At 43.2% G+C, this 20372-nt stretch overlaps 1 protein-coding gene across 1 annotated transcript in view; it reads left to right on the top strand.

Moving 5' to 3' along the window:
* The window catches only part of ABCA5 (ATP binding cassette subfamily A member 5), a 244628-nt gene that overhangs the window by 139977 nt on the left and 84279 nt on the right, over positions 1–20372 (top strand). Inside the window, exon 19 of the mRNA XM_073559971.1 lies at positions 19220–19418. Coding sequence (XP_073416072.1) covers positions 19220–19418 — 199 coding nt within the window. The remainder of the gene's footprint in view (positions 1–19219; positions 19419–20372) is intronic.

Genomic DNA, 20372 nt, shown 5'->3' with positions numbered 1-20372 from the left:
TTAATGACTAACGGGCAAATACCTGGAATCGTGTCATTCTGTAAAAATCTGTGCTTCTTCCGTCATTGACTGCGGTGGGTCCTCTTCTTCATGGACGATGTCTTTGTTGGTCTAAAAAAAGGGGCCAATCCTGTGCGAGTGTGTTATGAGCTCATTTTCTGCTCCACCAGTTGAGAGTTCTCCTTCCGTTCTCCTTCTGGTGGTGACAGGAGGTAGTGAGGTTGGTTTAAGTGGTAGTGATCTGCCACCTGATGAGGAGGATAACGATTGGATCTCTGGAGTATCAGACTGGATATAAGACAGCCCTATCCTGGTGCTGGTGATTATGTCTGCTTATCAGGTCTTGAACTTCAGCTCTCTTCCAGTCAAGTTTGTTTTTTGCTAATGTTCACACTTGCGCTTGTTGGTCAATTCAGTTTCTTGTGTGGACAGCTTGCCCCTGCTGGGGCTATGCTGAACTTCCACTCCTATTTATCTGTATTTGCCAATTTGCCTTTTTGTCCCTTATTAGATTGGCCTCTTTTTGCTCTGTTTCAGAATATTTCAGAGTGCTGATATAGTGGGAGAAGTCTAGTGACTTCAGGGTTAATTTTGGGTTAATTTTGCTATCAGACGTGTTGGACATTATTTTTGTAGGGTTTTTTGGCAGATTGCAGACAGTGGCTTTCCTTTCCTGTCCTTTCTAGTTAGTCGTTTGCTCAGCCTATTTTCCTGCCTTTGTTTGTGTTTTCATCTTGCTTCACCGTCAATACATGTGGGGGGCTGTCTTTCCTTTGGGGTCTGCTCTGGGGCAGTTAGTTTTCCTCTTTTCCTGCTTTAGGCTTATGTAGCTCTCCGGTTGTGACGAGGCGTCTAGGACCATCGTAGGAACGCTCCACGACTGCTGCTAGTTGTGTGGTTAAGATCAGGGATCTGCAATCTGCATAGTTACCAACCTCTCTGGTTTTCTGAGACTTAGCTTGTTGTTTTTTTTTCCTCCTCGGTGACCCGTTCATAACACGAGTGTCTCTTCTGATTCCGAACCTGAGGTAGAAGAGTCATTAGAGGAACGATAATCAAACTTAGAAGTATCAGAACGAGAAATGGCTCTATTACGCCAATGATACACCCAATTATTGTCATAATCCTCAGTGTCTCTCTGAAATTTAATTCTCTTTCTGTGTTCAGTATAACGCTTGTGCTAGTCAGTGACAGACTTGATTTTGACTTTGACAGCACTCAATTCTTCTGATGGGCAAGAAGAAGCGAGTTGTGATTCAGTGTTCTTGATAGTGTCACTGGTAGTTGCAATAGCACCTTGTAAGTGCTCCACTGTCAAATTCATTAAGTCAAATGAGCACTTGTTTCAAATTTTTTCAAATTTCTGGCAGAATTCAGAAGAGTCACTAAATTGTGTGGGTCGTAGTGGGATTCTGAGAACCCTTGGGATTCTGTGGACACGAACATACTCCGTCAAGGTGGCACAATGGAGTTCAAGATTGATCTGGTGTCGCAGTTCACGCTCCAAGTCCCTCCCTCTTGTTTCCCTTTGGGGGACTTTTACAAATTCACTAGAAAGATTCAACTTGGAAATTATGTTATTAGTTTCTTCAGGATTATAAGAGAAGGTCTGAGATGACATAGTGGACAGCATGCACACGTAAGGGTGAATCAGTGTGTAGTATAACGTGGCACAACCGTGTTGGTGCTCAAAAACAGTTGTGGCCAAAAGTATTGACACCCCTGCAATTCTGTCAGATAATACTCAGTTTCTTCCTGAAAATGATTGCAAACACAAATTCTTTGGTATTATTATTATTATTTGTCCTAAATGAAAAAACACAAAAGAGAATGAAGCAAAAAGCAAAACATTGATCATTTCACACAAAACTCCAAAAATGGGCCAGACAAAAGTATTGGCACCCTCAACCTAATACTTGGTTGCACAACCTTTAGCCAAAATAACTGCGACCAACCGCTTCCGGTAACCATCAATGAGTTTCTTACAACGCTCTTCTGGAATTTTAGACCATTCTTCTTTGGCAAACTGCTCCAGGTCCTTGATGTTTGAAGGGTGCCTTCTCCAAACTGCCATTTTTAGATCTCTCCACAGGTGTTCTATGGGATTCAGGTCTGGACTCATTGCTGGCCACCTTAGAAGTCTCCAGTGCTTTCTCTCAAACCATTTTCTAGTGCTTTTTTAAGTGTATTTTGGGTCATTGTCCTGCTGGAAGACCCATGACCTCTGAGGGAGACCCAGCTTTCTCAAACTGGGCCCTACATTATGCTGCAAAATTTGTTGGTAGTCTTCAGACTTCATAATGCCATGCACACGGTCAAGCAGTCCAGTGCCAGAGGCAGCAAAGCAACCCCAAAACATCAGGGAACCTCCCCCATGTTTGACTCTAGGGACCGTGTTCTTTTCTTTGAATGCCTCTTTTTTTCTCCTGCAAACTCTATGTTGATGCCTTTGCCCAAAAAGCTCTACTTTTGTCTCATCTGACCAGAGAACATTCTTCCAAAACGTTTTAGGCTTTTTCAGGTAAGTTTTGGCAAACTCCAGCCTGGCTTTTTTATGTCTCGGGGTAAGAAGTGGGGTCTCCCTGGGTCTCCTACCATACAGTCCCTTTTCATTCAGACGCCGACGGATAGTACGGGTTGACACTGTTGTACCCTCGGACTGCAGGGCAGCTTGAACTTGTTTGAATGTTAGTCGAGGTTCTTTATCCAACATCCGCACAATCTTGCGTTGAAATTTCTTGTCAATTTTTCTTTTCCGTCCACATCTAGGGAGGTTAGCCACAGTGCCATGGGCTTTAAACTTCTTGATGACACTGCGCACGGTAGACACAGGAACATTCAGGTCTTTGGAGATGGACTTGTAGCCTTGAAATTGCTCATGCTTCCTCACAATTTGGTTTCTCATGTCCTCAGACAGTTCTTTGGTCTTCTTTCTTTTCTCCATGCTTAATGTGGTACACACAAGGACACAGGACAGAGGTTGAGTCAACTTTAATCCATGTCAACTGGCTGCATGTGTGATTTAGTTATTGCCAACACCTGTTAGGTGCCACAGGTAAGTTATAGGTGCTGTTAATTACACAAATTAGAGAAGCATCACATGATTTTTCGAACAGTGCCAATACTTTTGTCCACCCTCTTTTTTATGTTTGGTGTGAAATTATTTCCAATTTGGTTTTAGGACAATTCTTTGTGTTTTTTTCATTTATGACAAATTAAATGAAGATAATAATACCAAAGAATTTGTGGTTCCAATCATTTTCAGGAAGAAACTGAGTATTATCTGACAAAACTGCAGGGGTGTCAATACTTTTGGCCACAACTGTAGGTTACCATTCCAATAGTAAATAAAATTTGGCACTCAACTTATGTAGATATGATGAAAGTATTTTTATTGCAGTCAAAGTAAACGTTTGAATAAAAAAACTTAAACAAATTTTTTTCAGTGCACTCTGACATAGGGAGAAAGGGTAGGGTAAGGATAGGAAGGGAAGGAACATACCCAACTGCTCTTGTGATATCCGTCTTTGAATAAGCCTATAACAGTATGATATATTATGGACAATAGGAGAATTAGTCTGTATAGTACATGGAGATAAAATGTTGACACATAATCAACATTCACTGGTACATGTGTCACATTGTTACAAGAGGTAGACCTAACATATATAGATTGTGAGCCCCATCGGGGACAGTGATGAAAAAAATGTGTGCAAACTGTAAAGCACTGCGGAATATGTTAGCGCTATATAAAAATAAAGATGATTAAAATAAAGATGATTAACATTCCTATTTCATTGTTTTTGGTCTTATACCAACTCTTTAAGACACAGGTCAGCAACACGTTATTTACTTGTTTTGCTCCTGTTAACCTAGTTGTGACTACAGTTGCGTTTTCTACTATATAGGACCTTTTCCGGATCAGAACCGGCTACATAAACAATAGCAAATGCAATATTAAGGACTCCCATTTTCCGTAAGTGGCTCCTTCTGTTAGATACACCTAGTATATATCCATGTACTATACAGACTGATTCTCTTATTGTCCATAATATATCATACTGTTATAGGCTTATTCAAAGACGAATATCACAAGAGCATTTGGGTATGTTCCTTCCCTTCCTATCCCTTACCCTACCCTTTCTCCCTATGTTACAGTGCACTGAAAAAATTTTGTTTAAGTTTCTTTATTCATATATACATATGTGATTTTTTTTTGTTCATTATATGGACTTAACTTGTTATCTCATATATTACTCTTTGCAGTGTATTGATAAAGGTCTAGTCAGGACGAAACATTTATTTTGACTGCAACATAAGTTGAGTGCCAAATTTTATTCTTGGTGTGGGAACCTATTTGAGCTCCAACACAGTTGTGCCACGTTATACTACACACACATGCAAAAAATGATAGTCCCATAGTGGGACTAAGTAAAAAAAAATTATAATAAAGTAAAATTTTTATTTTAAATAATTATAAAAATAGTAAAAAAATCAAAAATAATAAAATATAAAGATACTGTACGTTAGGCGTCGGGTTCCTGCCTCTGCACAAGAGGAATCCCGAGCCTTGCCTTCTGCGGCTTCCCTTCAGTCCTGGACACAGAGGAGGTTGCTCAGCAAAGATGTCATTCCTGGCGTCTTGATCAGGCCAGTGCTGTCGGTTCAGTGGCTTCTGCCATCTCAGGGTCAGCTATAGCAGCCTGCACTGGTCAGCAGCAAGCAGCTCCTGGGACTAAGTCCTTCTTTCGGGCTACTGAGCATGCCTGCGGGTTGTCCTCTCATTGGAGGCCGGGGGGGTCACATGCTCAGGTCCTGTTGCAGCTCGCATTGGACCATCTGGAAGGTCCCGGAAGGCTGCGTCTATAAAAGGATCGCACGGCCGTGTGCTAGTATAGACTTTTGTTGGTAGTTGTGTGTATGATGATGGATGCATAAGACTTTTGACTGGCTCATTATAAACTCCCTCCCTCTGGTTGTGCTTGTGTTAGGGAATTAGAGTTGGAGTCAGCGCCAATGGGTGGCAATACTTACACCGCCGTGCTCCTAGTGTCCGCACCCACTAGCGTCTGATTGTTCCTACCCGTACAGGGCACTTTCGTACCGCGCCTAGCAACAGCAACCGCCTGTGCAGCGCCGTGCGCAAGTCGGGCGCTATCTTAGCCCAACCCAGGGCGATTACTGGCGTCTGCCAGAGCGGTGCTGCGCACACTTGAGCGCTATATCAGTAGTGTATCTACTGCTGGCTTTGCATTTGCAGCGCCGCGCGCTTTGCAGCTCTAGAGGGACTCTTACCCCGTGTCCTTGGGGCTGAATTCTGTGACTATTTGCGGAGCGCTCCTCATTGCCGAGCTCTGTGAGCTTGAACAGGCTAAGGCATTTATGTTTACCGGTAGTGCGGCTCTGTGAGGTAACAGAGCCCGCTTTTGTACACCGGGTCAGCTGTTAACCCGCCGGTGTCTAGTTAGTACAACACCATCTGGTCTCTGCCATTACTGAGCAGCAGTTTTCCATCTCTGCACGGTGGACCCCGGGCGGCAAACGCACCTTATACCGTCTTTATTATTTGGTGCGTTCCGCCAGCCCCTAACACTGTATCTATAAATATTTAAATTAAAAAATGAAAACAAGAGAAAAGCCAGCTCAGCGGTGATTCAAAGCATGTGCACCGAACTCCGTCCTGGTCAGACGTAGATAATCCAATAGAAAAACAGCAGTGTTTCAGCTCCTTGATTGAAATGCAAATCCTTAATTGAGAAAATTATGTAAAACATGAATGCTCCGGGAAGGATCGGAAGACAGAGGATGACAAGCAAAGCCTTTCGGTCACGGATGTGATCGAAACACGTCACTTGTCATCTTCTGTCATCCGATCCTTCCTGGTGCATTCATGTTTTAAATAATTTTTCCAATAAAGGATTTGAATTTTATTCAAGTAGCTGGAACACTGCTGTTTTTCTATAAAAAATATAAGCAATAAAAGTACACATACTTGGTTTTGCCACGTCCTCAACGACCTGACCTATAAAATTGTCCCACTAGTTAACCCCTTTAGTGAACACCATAAAATAGAAAAACAAGGCAAAAAACAATGCTTTATCATCATACCTCTGAACAAAAAGAGAAATAAAACGCCATAAAAAAGACGGGTATAAAGAAACAGGGGACCGCTGAAAACTTCATCTTGTTCCGCAAAAAACAAGCCGCCATACAGCTCCTTGAGTGAAAAAATAAAGTTATAGCTCTCAGAATAAAGCAATTAAAAAAATAATTATTTTGGCTCTGAAATAGTTTTATTGTGTAAAAGGGCGAAAACGGTATATGTGGGGTATCGCTCTAATTGTAGTGACCGAAAGCATAAAACGCCCTTATCAATTTTACCACGCACGGAACGGCATAAACCCCCCCCCCCCCCCCAAAGAAAAAAAATAAATAAATAAATAAAAATAATTCTGAATTGCTGGTTTCTGTTTTTTCTGTCTTCCAAAAATTGTAATAGAAGGGGATCAAAAAATGTTATGTGGTGCCATATTGCTATTGAAAATGAATCGCCCCAGGGGGTCAGGAGCAGCTGAAAAATTAGAGTTTGCAAGAACTGATCACTCTGATATGACACAGTCCCTCTGAAATGACCCCTCACAAGCTCAGCGTAAAAATCGTCCCTCTGGGGGTGAAGAGGAGAGCGAGCAGGCAGAATTAACCCTCAAACAGGCATCCGAACAGTTGATGCAGGTCATCTCCTTAACCAGGACGTCCCTGACTGGGAAAATAGAGGACGTGTACACTGAGGCGGGGCGTCTTCGGCAATACATGCAGGCCATGAGGGGGCGCATTACGGAGGTGGAGACAAGGGTGTCCCAGGTAGAGGATACCATCACACCCATGGAGGCCAAGATAACGAAAGTGGCGGGCTCTATGAACGCATGGAGGCAAAAAGCAGATGACCTGGAGAATAGAATGCGTCGGAATAATATCCGAGTTACTGGTCTGCTGGAACGCTTGGAAGGTCAACATCCGAAGCAATTTCTAGAAGATTGGTTTAAAGCTTCTCTGGGGATGAATTCTCCCAAACATTTGCCGTAGAAAGGGCTCACAGGGTCCCCTACAAGGCCTCTTCCTCCTGGAGCCCCACCTAGACCTTTCATGGCACGTCTCCTCAACTGCAGGGACAGGGATGCGATTCTGCGTTTAGCACGGCAAAAAAGTTCCTTTAAGTACAACAATGCCACAATCTCGATTTTCCTGGATTTTTCTATGGAACTTCAGAAGCAATGGGCACAGTTCATGGAAATCAAGAAGCGGCTCCGAGAGAAGAATGTTTTATACTCAATGATCTATCCGGCTCGGCTCCGGGTGGTCCACGAGGGTTCTTCTATGTTTTTTACAGATCCAGCAGAAGCGGCTGAGTGGCTGCGGTCCCACAAGGGGTCTGCTGCAAAGGAATCCTAATGTATCTACTGTTAATCAGAATTCCTTATTAATGGTTTGATTGGAGCTTTTTCCGCAGGTGTCCAGATTGCCAACAATACCGGACACTGAGCTCAGAGATGGTATCCCCTTGTTTGTTTCATGATGGAGGCACAGGACTTTGCTCCTATATTGTTTGTTTTTTTTACCCTGTTTTTCTTTATAGTGGTTTTATTTGTTCTTTAGGTAGAAGTCGCAGCCAACAGCAATCTCAATCTGTGTGATGTCTCTATATTTTACTCGGGTAATGATGTACGCCATATCCAGTGGAGAAAACATTGGGTCTGAAATAATATGTATGACTTGGAACGTGAGAGGCATAAAAACCCCTCGGAAGAAGATCAAAGTTTTTTCCCAGATTAGACACTATCACCCTCACATTGTGGCCTTGGTGGAGACGCACCTGTATCCCTGATGATACAGCTCGGTGCGTACGGAAACCATGGGTGCAATGGTCTGTTCACACATTTCATACTAGCTACTCGAGAGGGGCTTCACTGTTGATACATAGAGACGTTACATGGGAAGCCAGGGAGACCAGGAGGCATCCTGAGGCTCGTTTTGTCTTCGTATATGCACTGATAAATACCAGGAAATACGTAATTCTATGTGTTTATAATCCCCCCCCCGGCTAATATGTCCATTCTTCAGAAGGCGATGAGTTTTGCCCTAAATTATCCAGACGTGGATGTTATCTGCATGGGAGACTTCAATATGGTCATGAACAACTGCCTTGGTAGACTGAGATTGGGTGATGGAATACCAGGGGGGATCCCTCCACCAGCTGCATTCCAGCTGTCATTATTCATGGAGGGTAGCGGGTGGTTGGATTTGTGGAGGGTGCGTCACCCTGAGACAAGAAAGTATACCTGTCACTCATCCACTAAACGCTGTCTATCGCGCATAGTTTATATATTCGGATCCAGTGGTCTGGCGATGTGGGTAGATAATATAGAGCATGGCAGTAGAGGGATCTCAGACCATAGCCCGGTCATTCTTAAACTTAAATATGGGCAACTAAATAATAGGATGGTTTGGAAACTGAACCCTTTCTGGCTGAAATTGGTAGAATCTCCCAATAGAACGATCGATCAGTTGCGTTGTTTCATCTCATCCCACCCAGAACCACAGGATATCAATTTATTTTGGGATGCCCTTAAGGCATATCTGAGGGGTTGCTTATCCTCCACGATTTCTTATATCAAGCGGGTAACCTCGAGGGAGGATGATGAGATGGAGCGACGTTTGAAAGATTCAGAGGCTGCATACATATCTAATCAAACTAACGGCAATAGGATTGAGTGGTTGGCTGCTCAGAGGTTATATACCCAGCCAGTAACGTAGCTACCGGGGGGGCAGAGGGGGCGGTGGCCCGGGCCCTGCGCTCTGAGGGGGCCCACCCGTATTTACACTACTGTAAACTGTATCTGCGGCAGAGCAGGGAGAATCGATCATCTCCCTGCTCTCTGCCTCTATGTTCTCTTCTCAGCCACAGGACCTGTGATGAGGTCACAGGAGGGGATGAGTCGAGGTCACATGATCAGGGGGCCTCACTGACTGTATGCACTATGCAGGACTCTGCTGTGCTAGTGTGCTGGATGTCATGGTGCGCTGGATGAGAAGTTTGTGTGGGGTAAGCAGGGGTTTACAGGGTGCATGTAGCAGAGCCGCGTGGGTATGAGGTGTACGGAGCGGAGCCGCGTCGGTACAAGGTGTACGGAGTGGAGCCGCGTGGGTACGAGGTGGACGGAGCGGAGCCACGTGGGTACGAGGTGGACGGAGCGGAGCCGCAATTGTACAGAGCGGAGCCACGTGTTTACGAGGTGTGCGGATCGGAGCCGCGTGTGTGCGAGGTGTACAGAGTGGAACTGCATGTGTACGAGGTGTATGGAGCAAAGCCGCATGTGTACAAGGTTTATGGAGTGGAGCCATGTGTGTACAGAGCGTAGCCGCGTGTGTACAAGGTGTACGGAGCAGAGCCGCATGTGTACGAGGTCTACGGAGTGAATCACATGTACCATTCCCTTATAGTCCTGTCACCCTGCATTGGACTTTCCTTCCCTGGTTACATGGGATTTTGGAGACATATTACTATTGGCAGGGTGATGTTATGAGTCTGAAATTGTAGTATAGTCAGATCTTGTGTTTTACTTATCATTCTACTCTCCCTTCTGGAGATTTTTTCTGTATGGTGCATATTGTAGTACCCTGGTTGTGAGTATCTACAGGATTTCTGTTTGTCTCTCAACACCGACCACTTCATCTATCATTACTATGTTTATTGTGGTTTTATGTGATGACTAATAAAAGGAATAGTTTTATATGCTATTTTTGTCATGGTCTATGTAGGGCTGGATGCTCCTCTAATGTGTGAATTCTGCTATAGTATCTTTATAGAATCTTTCTTTCTCTCTCTGTTTCTCTCTCTCTGTTCTTTCTTTCTCTCTCTGTTCTTCCTCTCTAATCTTTTTTTTCTTTCTATCTCTCTGTTCTTTCTCTCTCTTCTTTCTCTCTGTTCTTTCTTTCTTTCCCCTCTTCCTTTCTCTCTCTCTGTTCTTTCTTTCGCTCTGTTCTTTCTGTCCCCTCTTTCTTTCTCTCTAATCTTTCTTTTTCTCTCTAATCTTTTTCTCTCTCTGTTCTCTCTCTCTGTTCTTTCTTTCTCTCTGTTTTCTTTCTCTCTCTATTATTTCTTTCTCTGTTCTTTCTTTCTCTCTCTCTGTTCTTTCTTTCCTCTCTTTCTCTCTCTCTGTTCTTTCTTTCTCTATAATGTAGCCCCCTTCATATGGTATAATACAGCCCCCCCAAAGAATATAATGTAGCTCCTTCAGAATATAATGCAGCCCCCCTCGTAGGGTATCATGCTGCCCCCTCATGGGGTATCATGGTTCCCTCTCGTATATGGGGTATCATGCTTTCCCCCCCTCATACGGGGTATCATGCTTCCCCCCCTCATACGGGGTATCATGCTTCCCCCCTCATACGGGGTATCATGCTGCCCCCTTCTCATGCGGGGTATATCACGCTGCCCCCTCATACGGGGTATCATGCTGCCGCCCCCCCATACGGGGTATCATAACCATGCAACCAGGACTCACTATATAAATAAAAAAAAAACCATACTCGCCTCTTCTCGCTCCCACGCAGATTTCGGTGGCGGCTCTGCTCTGATGTTAGCTGTGCTGCAGTCAGACCGGCACACAGCAGGGACGCGATGAAGTGATGTCATCGCGCACCCGATGTGTGTCAGAGGAAGAGGGTAATGATGGGAGAGGGAGTGTCATGTGACGCACTCTCTTCCATTATTGCGGCGCTCACTGGGGGGCCTGCGCTGATGCCGCAATAATGGAATATATACAGTATATATAGGCAGCACGGTGGCTCAGTGGATGAGCATGCCCCAGGTTTGGTGGAGGACATTGTGATAGCAGACTCTGGTTGGCCACCCCTTCAGTATGGACAATTATCAGGATTTTGGGGCTGTCCGTAACTGAGGTTACGATTCGAAGAGGAAACTTGAGGATAGCATCTCTCAACGGGGGTATGACAATCTCTCTGAAAGTGACCGAGTCGGCCACAGCACCAGCATTGCAGAAGAGAATTGGCACGGCGGATCTGGGGAGTAAGGTTCCCAGTCATAGGATTAGGAGAGATATTGGAGTAGGGAGCTGAAGTTTGAGGGGGAGCTGGGGTTTGCTGTGTGCTCCACTGATAAGGAACCAGCTGTGTGGTTGCAGTTGCAGTGGGGGCGGTGGGGGATATGGTGGGGGCTGGGACAGCTGCGGCTGCTGGCTTGTTTTTCGGTTTCCCTGCTGATGCAGAGCGAGCTAGATTCTTCTGAAAACTTTTTACTACTTTTAATGCATCATCTGAGTGGAATTCTTGACGTCAGGTCTATCAGACATTATCGCATCTTGCAATTAGGGTTTAAGGCCGGACATCAAAGCTGCCACAAAAAGGTGTGTATGGGCTTTATTATACAGTGAGAATCCCAGATCTTTAAATACTACCATAAGACGCCCATAGAACTTCTCGGCAGTCTCCCCCTTGTCCTGTGTGACATCTGTGAGAGAGGTAGCTTAGTCCGCCAATCTATCTTGTGCCCAAACCATTAAAGCATTGCAGAAATCAACACCACTCTCATAGGTTCCCCCATCCAGGTTCACATTACGCCACCCTCAATAATTGGAAAATACCCCTCCCCAGCTTTTACTCGAAGTATGTGTAATAGATCTCTGCAGGGAGTGGAATAAATCTCTCGATTTGCTGCCATTTGCCTGTAGAAGGCCATGGGGGAAGTCTCTGGATCGGGTAATTGATTGCAAAGAGTGTCTATTTGGGATGGGGTGAAGGGAGTATACTTTGGCCTGTCAGGAGTAGTTTCCACATCATCTTCTTTAAATTCGGATATCACTGACTCGGGGGCAGGTGGAGGGTGGCGGCAGTACGGGCACAAGAGGCATCTGCTGCGGAAGCGGGGCAGGAGGCTCTGTTACAGTTAGAGATTGTATTGCCTGATGGGCCGTTAGGCGGCTGTCGAGGACAAATCGGACCTCCTCCAATTTTATGGGGTTTTCCTGTATACACTGCTCTATTGCTGATACTATAACCATGGCGGCACCCTTCCTGGAATATTGAAAGTTACCGGCAGAGATTAATGGTATGGCCACTGTACGTTGAGGCATCGTACCGGGGGGGACAGAGGAGGCATACAGGATTGCGTTCTGAACAGCCTCAGTAAGCAATTGTTGGGACCTAGGAAAGTTGGTAGGGTTATATCATGGTACCACTGCATGTATTACATATTGACACGGCAGCTGTCCTGCTCTGGTTGCTGCGACCTGTCCTGTTTCTACCTTGCCATACGTTTGTATATACGAATCAGATTCTTCCTGTATCATGGGTCCGCCTTTCTGTGAAATTTTTGCGGCCAGTCCTCCATCATGGCGGAGTTGATTATTCGCGGCATTTACTATGGCCCCAACATGCTGCTTCGTGAGATCCCCTGTCCCTATCCTAAAGAGCACATCATGAAGGTGGGGTCCAGGAATAACATCGGAATATATTTCCTGGAAATCTTCTGTCTCCTCTGTGTATCCTGTCTCTGACCGAGTGACTAAAGTAGGAGGGAGTGGATACTCATAACCACTAGCAATAGTAGGCATAGCAGGGACTGAGGCTGGCGGCGGTGGCTGATAATAGGTACCGTCAGCGTTTAACAAGGGAAAGGTGGGGCTGCGACTCCGGGTCTCCTTGCTCCACAATTGCAACAGACTTCTCTCCACTGAGGATTAGTAACTCCGCATACGGCACAAATCCACCCGGCAGGATCATAGGGTGGGGGCGTACTGAGTTTTGGTATTCCAGGATATATTGGTGCCCTGGGGTTAAGGGGGCACAGAGCTTACAATCGGGAGGAGAGGCTTGATTTCCTGGGGAAGGGACCTTATCATCTAGCAGGGAGACCTCTTGTTTCAAATCATCATTTTTAACTGTTTGCCTGACACATTAGTCTCAATCTCAATTATATATAGGTATATATATATACCTGAGTTAAGTATCCTACCCAATCTGCGATCACCTCACCATGCCTGACTCTAATAGTGATCAGGATTTCAGGATATTTTGACTATAAAGAGAGTCACAATCACTGGTCAATCCAGGGTGTCCGTCCCTTATGCGATACGGTTCGAACACTGGGCCCCCAACGGGACTTCACCTTTATATGATCCCACCCAAGAATCACCCCACCATCAAGGACAAACCTCAGCTCCTCTTTGCAGTAACAAGCACAGGAAAACCACACCAACTGTCAGTCTGAACAGTATAACTGCCAACTTACCGTGGTTGTCGTGGGGGATGATCAGTCCCAATTTTCCAGCGCCTGTGTCCGGTCCGAGGGTCCTTTGTCTTGTTGTCCTCCGGGGGCAGAGGCGTCCCTATTCGGGCGGCCACACGTTGGGCGCCAAACTGTTGAGGGAGGGCTAAATTAACCCTTCACGGCTGACCAGGTGATTTTCAAATTAATTCACAAGGCGTTGCTAGCAACTGAAATGACCAGGCGGAGATGTATCTCTGTATGGGAGGATCAAAGGAGATCGCTAACCCCATTTATTTTGTCACCTCTTTTTATAGTATTTTGCTTAATTATGCAAAGTACATAGCTACCAATAACATCGTCGTAATACATTTACTTTATAAGCCAATAGTATTGCAAGAAAATCGGAATATGTCCCTATCTGCGTGACGTAAAAAATAGAACAATAGCACATTCTTCAGGGTCTCATATCTTGTACAAGCTGGAACAGTCTGGTTTCATAACAATCGTGAACTTTCATCTAGTTAAGTTACAAAATTTAACTCGTAAACAACAAAATGACGTCGCAAGCACAAAAATGGAGTCTGGAGAACAAGATGTCCCATACATCTGAATACTGTACTTCACATCGTGACATATTGTACTTCATGTTAGTGGTAAAATTTCATTCATATAATTTGCATTTATTTGTGAAAAAAATGGAAATTTGGTGAAAATTTTGAAATCACAGAGATATGGCACACAATAAAACTTAATAAGTAACATTTCCCACATGTTTACTTTACATCAGCACAATTTTGGAACCAAAATTTTTATTTAGGAAATTATAAGGGTTAAAAGTTGACCAACGATTTCTCACTTTTATAACACCATTTTTTTTTTAGGGACCACATCACATTTGAAGTCACTTTGAGGGGTCTATGAGACAGAAAATACCCAAAGTGACACCATTCTAAAAACTGCACCCATCAAGGTTCTCAAAACCACATTCAAGAAGTATATTAACCCTTCAGGTGCTTCACAGGAATTTTTTGAATGTTTAAAAAAATGAACATTTAACTTTTTTTCACAAAAAAATTACTTCAGGTCCAATTTTTTTATTTTACCAAGGGTAACAGGAGAAATTGGACTGCAAAAGTTATTGTGCAATTTATCCTGAGTACAATGATACCTGATATGTGGGGGGAACCACTGTTTGGGCGCATGGCAGAGCTTGAAAGGAAAGGAGCACCGTTTGACTTTTTCAACACAAAATTGGCTGGAATTGAGATCAGATGCCATGTTGCGTTTGGAGAGCCCCTGATGTGCCTAAACAGTGGAAACCCCCCAATTCTACCTCCAGCCCTAACCCCAACACACCCCTAACCCTAATCTCAGCCCTAACGGGAAAATGAAAATAATTATCTTTCCCTAACTAAGAGGGTGATAAAGGGGGGTTTGATTTACTATTTATGGTGGGTTTTTATGTTTGGCAGCCGTCATATGCTAAAAGACGCTTTTTATTGTAAAAATAGTTTTTGCATCACCACATTTTGAGAGCTATAATTTTTCCATATTTTGACCCACCAAGTCATGTGAGGTCTTATTTTTTGCGGGACGAGTTGACGTTTGTATTAGTACCATTTTCGGGCACGTGACATTTTTTGATCGCTTTTTATTCCGATTTTTGCGACGCAGATTGAACAAAAACCAGCATTTCTTGAGTTTCTTTTGGGGGGGTGCGTCTACACCGTTCCGTGTGTGGTAAAATTGATAAAGCAGTTTTATTCTTTGGTCAGTAAGATTACAGCGATACCTCATTTATGTCTTTTTATGTTTTGGCGCTTTTATGCAATGAAAGCAATTTTATATAAAAAATTATTTTTGCATCGCTTTATTCTGCAAGCTATAACTATTTATAATTTTTTCGCTGATGATGCTGTTTTGCGGCTCGTTTTTTGTGGCACAAGATGACGTTTTCAGTGGTACCATGTTTATATACGTCTTTTTGATCGCGTGTTATTGCACTTTTTGTTTGGCGGTATGATGATAAAGCATTGTTTTTTGCTTTTGTTTTTTATTTTTTAAGTGGTTCACTAAAGGGGTTAACTAGTGGGGCATTTTTATAGGGCGGGTCGTTTCGGACGCGGTGATACTAAATATGTGTACTTTTATTGTTTTATTTCCAAAAAATGAATTTATTAGGGATTTTTTTTTTTTTGTGATTTTTTTTTTTTTTACTTTATTTCCTTATCCCGGGGGGGGGGGGGGGTTGGGGACATCACTGTCTAGGGTTCAGATCATTGATCTGACACTTTGCACAGCGCTGTGTCAGATCAGCGATCTGACAGGCGCCGCTGAAGGCTTTCTCAGAGCCTGCACTCAGCAGGCACTGAGAAAGACGCCTCCCTGCAGGCCCCCTGGGTATCTTTGAGCCAGGGGCCTGCAGGGAAGGAAGCTCTCGGAGCAGCGCAGCACATCGCGCTGCTCGGGGGTCTCAGAGAAGCACGCAGGGAGCCCCCTCCCTGCCAGATGCTTCTCTAATCCCCCGGTACACTGCGATCATGTTTGATAAAGTGGGCCTATATGCGGATGATCTGATATTTACTCTAACCGATCCCCAAAATTCCTTCAAAACATTAATAAGAGAATTAGACAGATTCTGCGAAATATCCTATTTCAAAATAAACCCCGAAAAATCAAAATTCATGGCAATTAATATGAATGAGACAGAAATCTCCAAATTGAAGCAAATGTCCAAATTTGGTTTTGAAGACAACTGTATTGAATACCTTGGTATAATCATTGAACCATATCTATACAAAATCGTCAGAACTAATCTGGACAAAATTTCAAAAACAATCGAATCAGATCTTGCTTATTTCTCCAAATTTGATTTATCTCTGTTTGGCAGAGTGATGACGATCAAAACATTTATCTTACCTAAACTGCTTTATGTCTTTAGGACACTTCCCATCAACATCCCTTTCCAAACGTTACAGAGATTGCAAAAACTGATGAATTCTTTTGTTTGGTGCAATAAGAGGGCCAGAATCTCATCTGACATTCTATGTAAACGCAAGCTTAATAGAGGAATGGGTCTGCCCAATCTTCAAGCCTACTATCATGCCTCACTCATTAAGTTGAGCAGATCCTGGTTTTATGAGGGTAATATTCCAGCTTGGGTAGCCTTGGAGAACTAAGAAGGTTACATGGGTAATGCCAAAGATTCTTTCTTTAGACACATAATACATAAACCCAAAATTTGTTCGCCCCACCCTATCTTCAAAAATCAATATATGAGAAGGTGGGAAAATGAATTACATCTTAATCTCTCTGTGGAACAATGGGACGTCGCTACAAAATACACTTATCATTCTACTATTTCTGCCACTTTGCAAGAGTCTTATTTCAAAATACTATGCAGATGGTATTACACGCCTACGAGACTCGCTCACATAAATAAAGACCACTCCCCGCTATGTTGGAGGGAATGTGGTCAAAGGGGTAATTTATACCATCTGTTCTGGAGTTGCCCTAAGGTAAAAGCCCTTTGGCTGGAGGCAACAAAGCACATCAACACATTTGAAAAAGATTTCGCTATCACTCCACAAAGAGCTCTGCTTTCCTTGGATATGGAGGATGTTTCGCCCACCACAAGGCATATCATAATTCATATTTTTCTAGTAATAAAAAACGAGATTGCCTTTTGGTGGAAAAAACAAACCTCACCTAAGTTTGCTGACATCTTAGAAAAAAATCCACACCCACAATAACATAGAGTGGAGATTTGCTGTTAACAATAACGGAATAAAAAAATATTCTAAAAAGTGGAAAGTGTGGAATGAGAAGTTCCAAACCGGTTAAACCTCCTAAATCTTTTGATAAAGTAATAGAATAGAATTGAAACCGATTACTTCTTTCTAAGGACGTTATCGCTCTCCCCAACATGAAAAATATTTGTATAAAACTTACAGTGGGGAAAAAAAGTATTTAGTCAGTCAGCAATAGTGCAAGTTCCACCACTTAAAAAGATGAGAGGCGTCTGTAATTTACATCATAGGTAGACCTCAACTATGGGAGACAAACTGAGAAAAAAAAATCCAGAAAATCACATTGTCTGGTTTTTTTTTCATTTTATTTGCATATTATGGTGGAAAATAAGTATTTGGTCAGAAACAAGCAATCAAGATTTCTGGCTCTCACAGACCTGTAACTTCTTTAAGAGTCTCCTCTTTCCTCCACTCATTACCTGTAGTAATGGCACCTGTTTAAACTTGTTATCAGTATAAAAAGACACCTGTGCACACCCTCAAACAGTCTGACTCCAAACTCCACTATGGTGAAGACCAAAGAGCTGTCAAAGGACACCAGAAACAAAATTGTAGCCCTGCACCAGGCTGGGAAGACTGAATCTGCAATAGCCAACCAGCTTGGAGTGAAGAAATCAACTGTGGGAGCAATAATTAGAAAATGGAAGACATACAAGACCACTGATAATCTCCCTCGATCTGGTGCTCCACGCAAAATCCCACCCCGTGGGGTCAGAATGATCACAAGAACGGTGAGCAAAAATCCCAGAACCACGCGGGGGGACCTAGTGAATGAACTGCAGAGAGCTGGGACCAATGTAACAAGGCCTACCATAAGTAACACACTACGCCACCATGGACTCAGACCCTGCAGTGCCAGACGTGTCCCACTGCTTAAGCCTGTACATGTCCGGGCCCGTCTGAAGTTTGCTAGAGAGCATTTGGATGATCCAGAGGAGTTTTGGGAGAATGTCCTATGGTCTGATGAAACCAAACTGGAACTGTTTGGTAGAAACACAACTTGTCGTGTTTGGAGGAAAAAGAATACTGAGTTGCATCCATCAAACACCATACCTACTGTAAAGCATGGTGGTGGAAACATCATGCTTTGGGGCTGTTTCTCTGCAAAGGGGCCAGGACGACTGATCCGGGTACATGAAAGAATGAATGGGGCCATGTATCGTGAGATTTTGAGTGCAAACCTCCTTCCATCAGCAAGGGCATTGAAGATGAAACGTGGCTGGGTCTTTCAACATGACAATGATCCAAAGCACACCGCCAGGGCAACGAAGGAGTGGCTTCGTAAGAAGCATTTCAAGGTCCTGGAGTGGCCTAGCCAGTCTCCAGATCTCAACCCTATAGAAAACCTTTGGAGGGAGTTGAAAGTCCGTGTTGCCAAGCGAAAAGCCAAAAACATCACTGCTCTAGAGGAGATCTGCATGGAGGAATGGGCCAACATACCAACAACAGTGTGTGGCAACCTTGTGAAGACTTACAGAAAACGTTTGACCTCTGTCATTGCCAACAAAGGATATATCACAAAGTATTGAGATGAAATTTTGTTTCTGACCAAATACTTATTTTCCACCATAATATGCAAATAAAATGAAAAAAAAACAGACAATGTGGTTTTCTGGATTTTTTTTTCTCAGTTTGTCTCCCATAGTTGAGGTCTACCTATGATGTAAATTACAGACGCCTCTCATCTTTTTAAGTGGTGGAACTTGCACTATTGCTGACTGACTAAATACTTTTTTTCCCCACTGTATATGTAGTTGTAATTTGCTTTTGACCAACAGTTCTGTTTTGAAAAGTTTTCCTCTTCCCATATCTCAACCTTCCCTCCCTCCCTTCCCCCCCCCCTTCCCCTTGTCTTTCCACCCAATTAAAATATTTAAAACCCTAATAAAACTATTTGAAAAACATTAGGGGATTAGTTGTATCTTTTTAATTTTACTTAAGAGCCAGGCACTATTTATAATTTGGCTCGGGGCACAAGCCTTTTCCAGGTATTAGCCCGAAGGCCTTTGTCATCTCATGGCAACTGACAACTTCTCTCCACTATAATAATTGACGGTGTGTGCCTTGCATAGTGCGTCGTTTCGTCTAAATATTTACAGCTCACTTTCGTTATTACTCCTCATAGATCACAGTATATTCACAAAGAGAATAGAAGATGACGGGAAATGGAAATCCACCGAGGAGATTGATCAGGGTTTGCTGACCATGCCCGAATCTCACCTGTGCACAGTCAGCGGCAGGGCACTTTGGAGACAGCAGGTCGCCACCATAGCTAAGCTACACTGCCGTAATCTGCGCCGAGAAACCAAGTCTGTCCGATACGTGTGAGTACTGGCATAGTGTTTTACATTATTGGGTCACTTTTCTACCATGTTGTCATAAGTTTAATTTAGTTTTTTCTCATCTGTAGCTGAGTCTGAGAAAGCAAACCCACCCACCTTTCACATCCTCCATACACGGTGGCAGTCGGCTGTTTTATACTGCCAGCACCTGCTTCTATCAGCAGCAACCAGAGCTGAGCTTTGTCTTTGACAGCGGCAATTAAATTGTTGTGCTTGCCATGCGCAATTGCAAGTGCCGATGCAATTGGCGAAATGTCGATGGGTCGCCTTTGCAGTTGGCAGCCTATTAAAAGCACCGATCACCTGCCCACTTTGTACTCCCATGACGCCCAGGCTAAGATTGTTATGTTTCTGATATAGTGTATTTCATTGTATAGGATGAGAGAAGACTCATAATAGCAAAGCTAAAAAGTTAAAATTGTGAAAAATGAAATTAGTGTATGTATGTGTGCGCGTGTGTGCGTATGTGTGTATATATATATATATATATATATGTATATATATAAATTAAAAAATATGAAAGTTTGCATAAGCCCTTATTTTGCAATTTAAAAATAGAAGAATGAAAAAAAATTGATAATATGACTTTATAGCTCCGCATCTGTAAGAGTTTATATTTTTTAAATATAAAGTTAATTAACCTGTACTGTGAAGAAAAAAATATATAATTACAGAATTGCCGGTTTTCTTTTTTTTTTTGCTCAATGGATCTTCCTCCAAAAATGCTATGTAAAGGCATCAAAATGTCATATATAAAATGGTACCACTAAAAACTACAGCTCGCTGTATTTGTACTGAATGGTAGAATCATATCACAAGGTCATTTTCACTGCATAGTGAACGATGTAAAAACAAAAACCAAAAAACAATGGCATAACTTGCAGCTTTTGATAGACGGCTGCATAATCTTTTACATGACATTTGCTTCTCTTTCAG

The sequence above is a fragment of the Dendrobates tinctorius genome, unplaced genomic scaffold, assembly GCF_039654945.1.
Source record: "Dendrobates tinctorius isolate UK_male_01 unplaced genomic scaffold, ASM3965494v1 ptg000014l, whole genome shotgun sequence".
Taxonomy (NCBI): domain Eukaryota; kingdom Metazoa; phylum Chordata; class Amphibia; order Anura; family Dendrobatidae; genus Dendrobates; species Dendrobates tinctorius.
The sequence above is the reverse complement of the archived record's forward strand: the minus strand, read 5'-3'. Positions and strand labels throughout refer to the sequence as shown.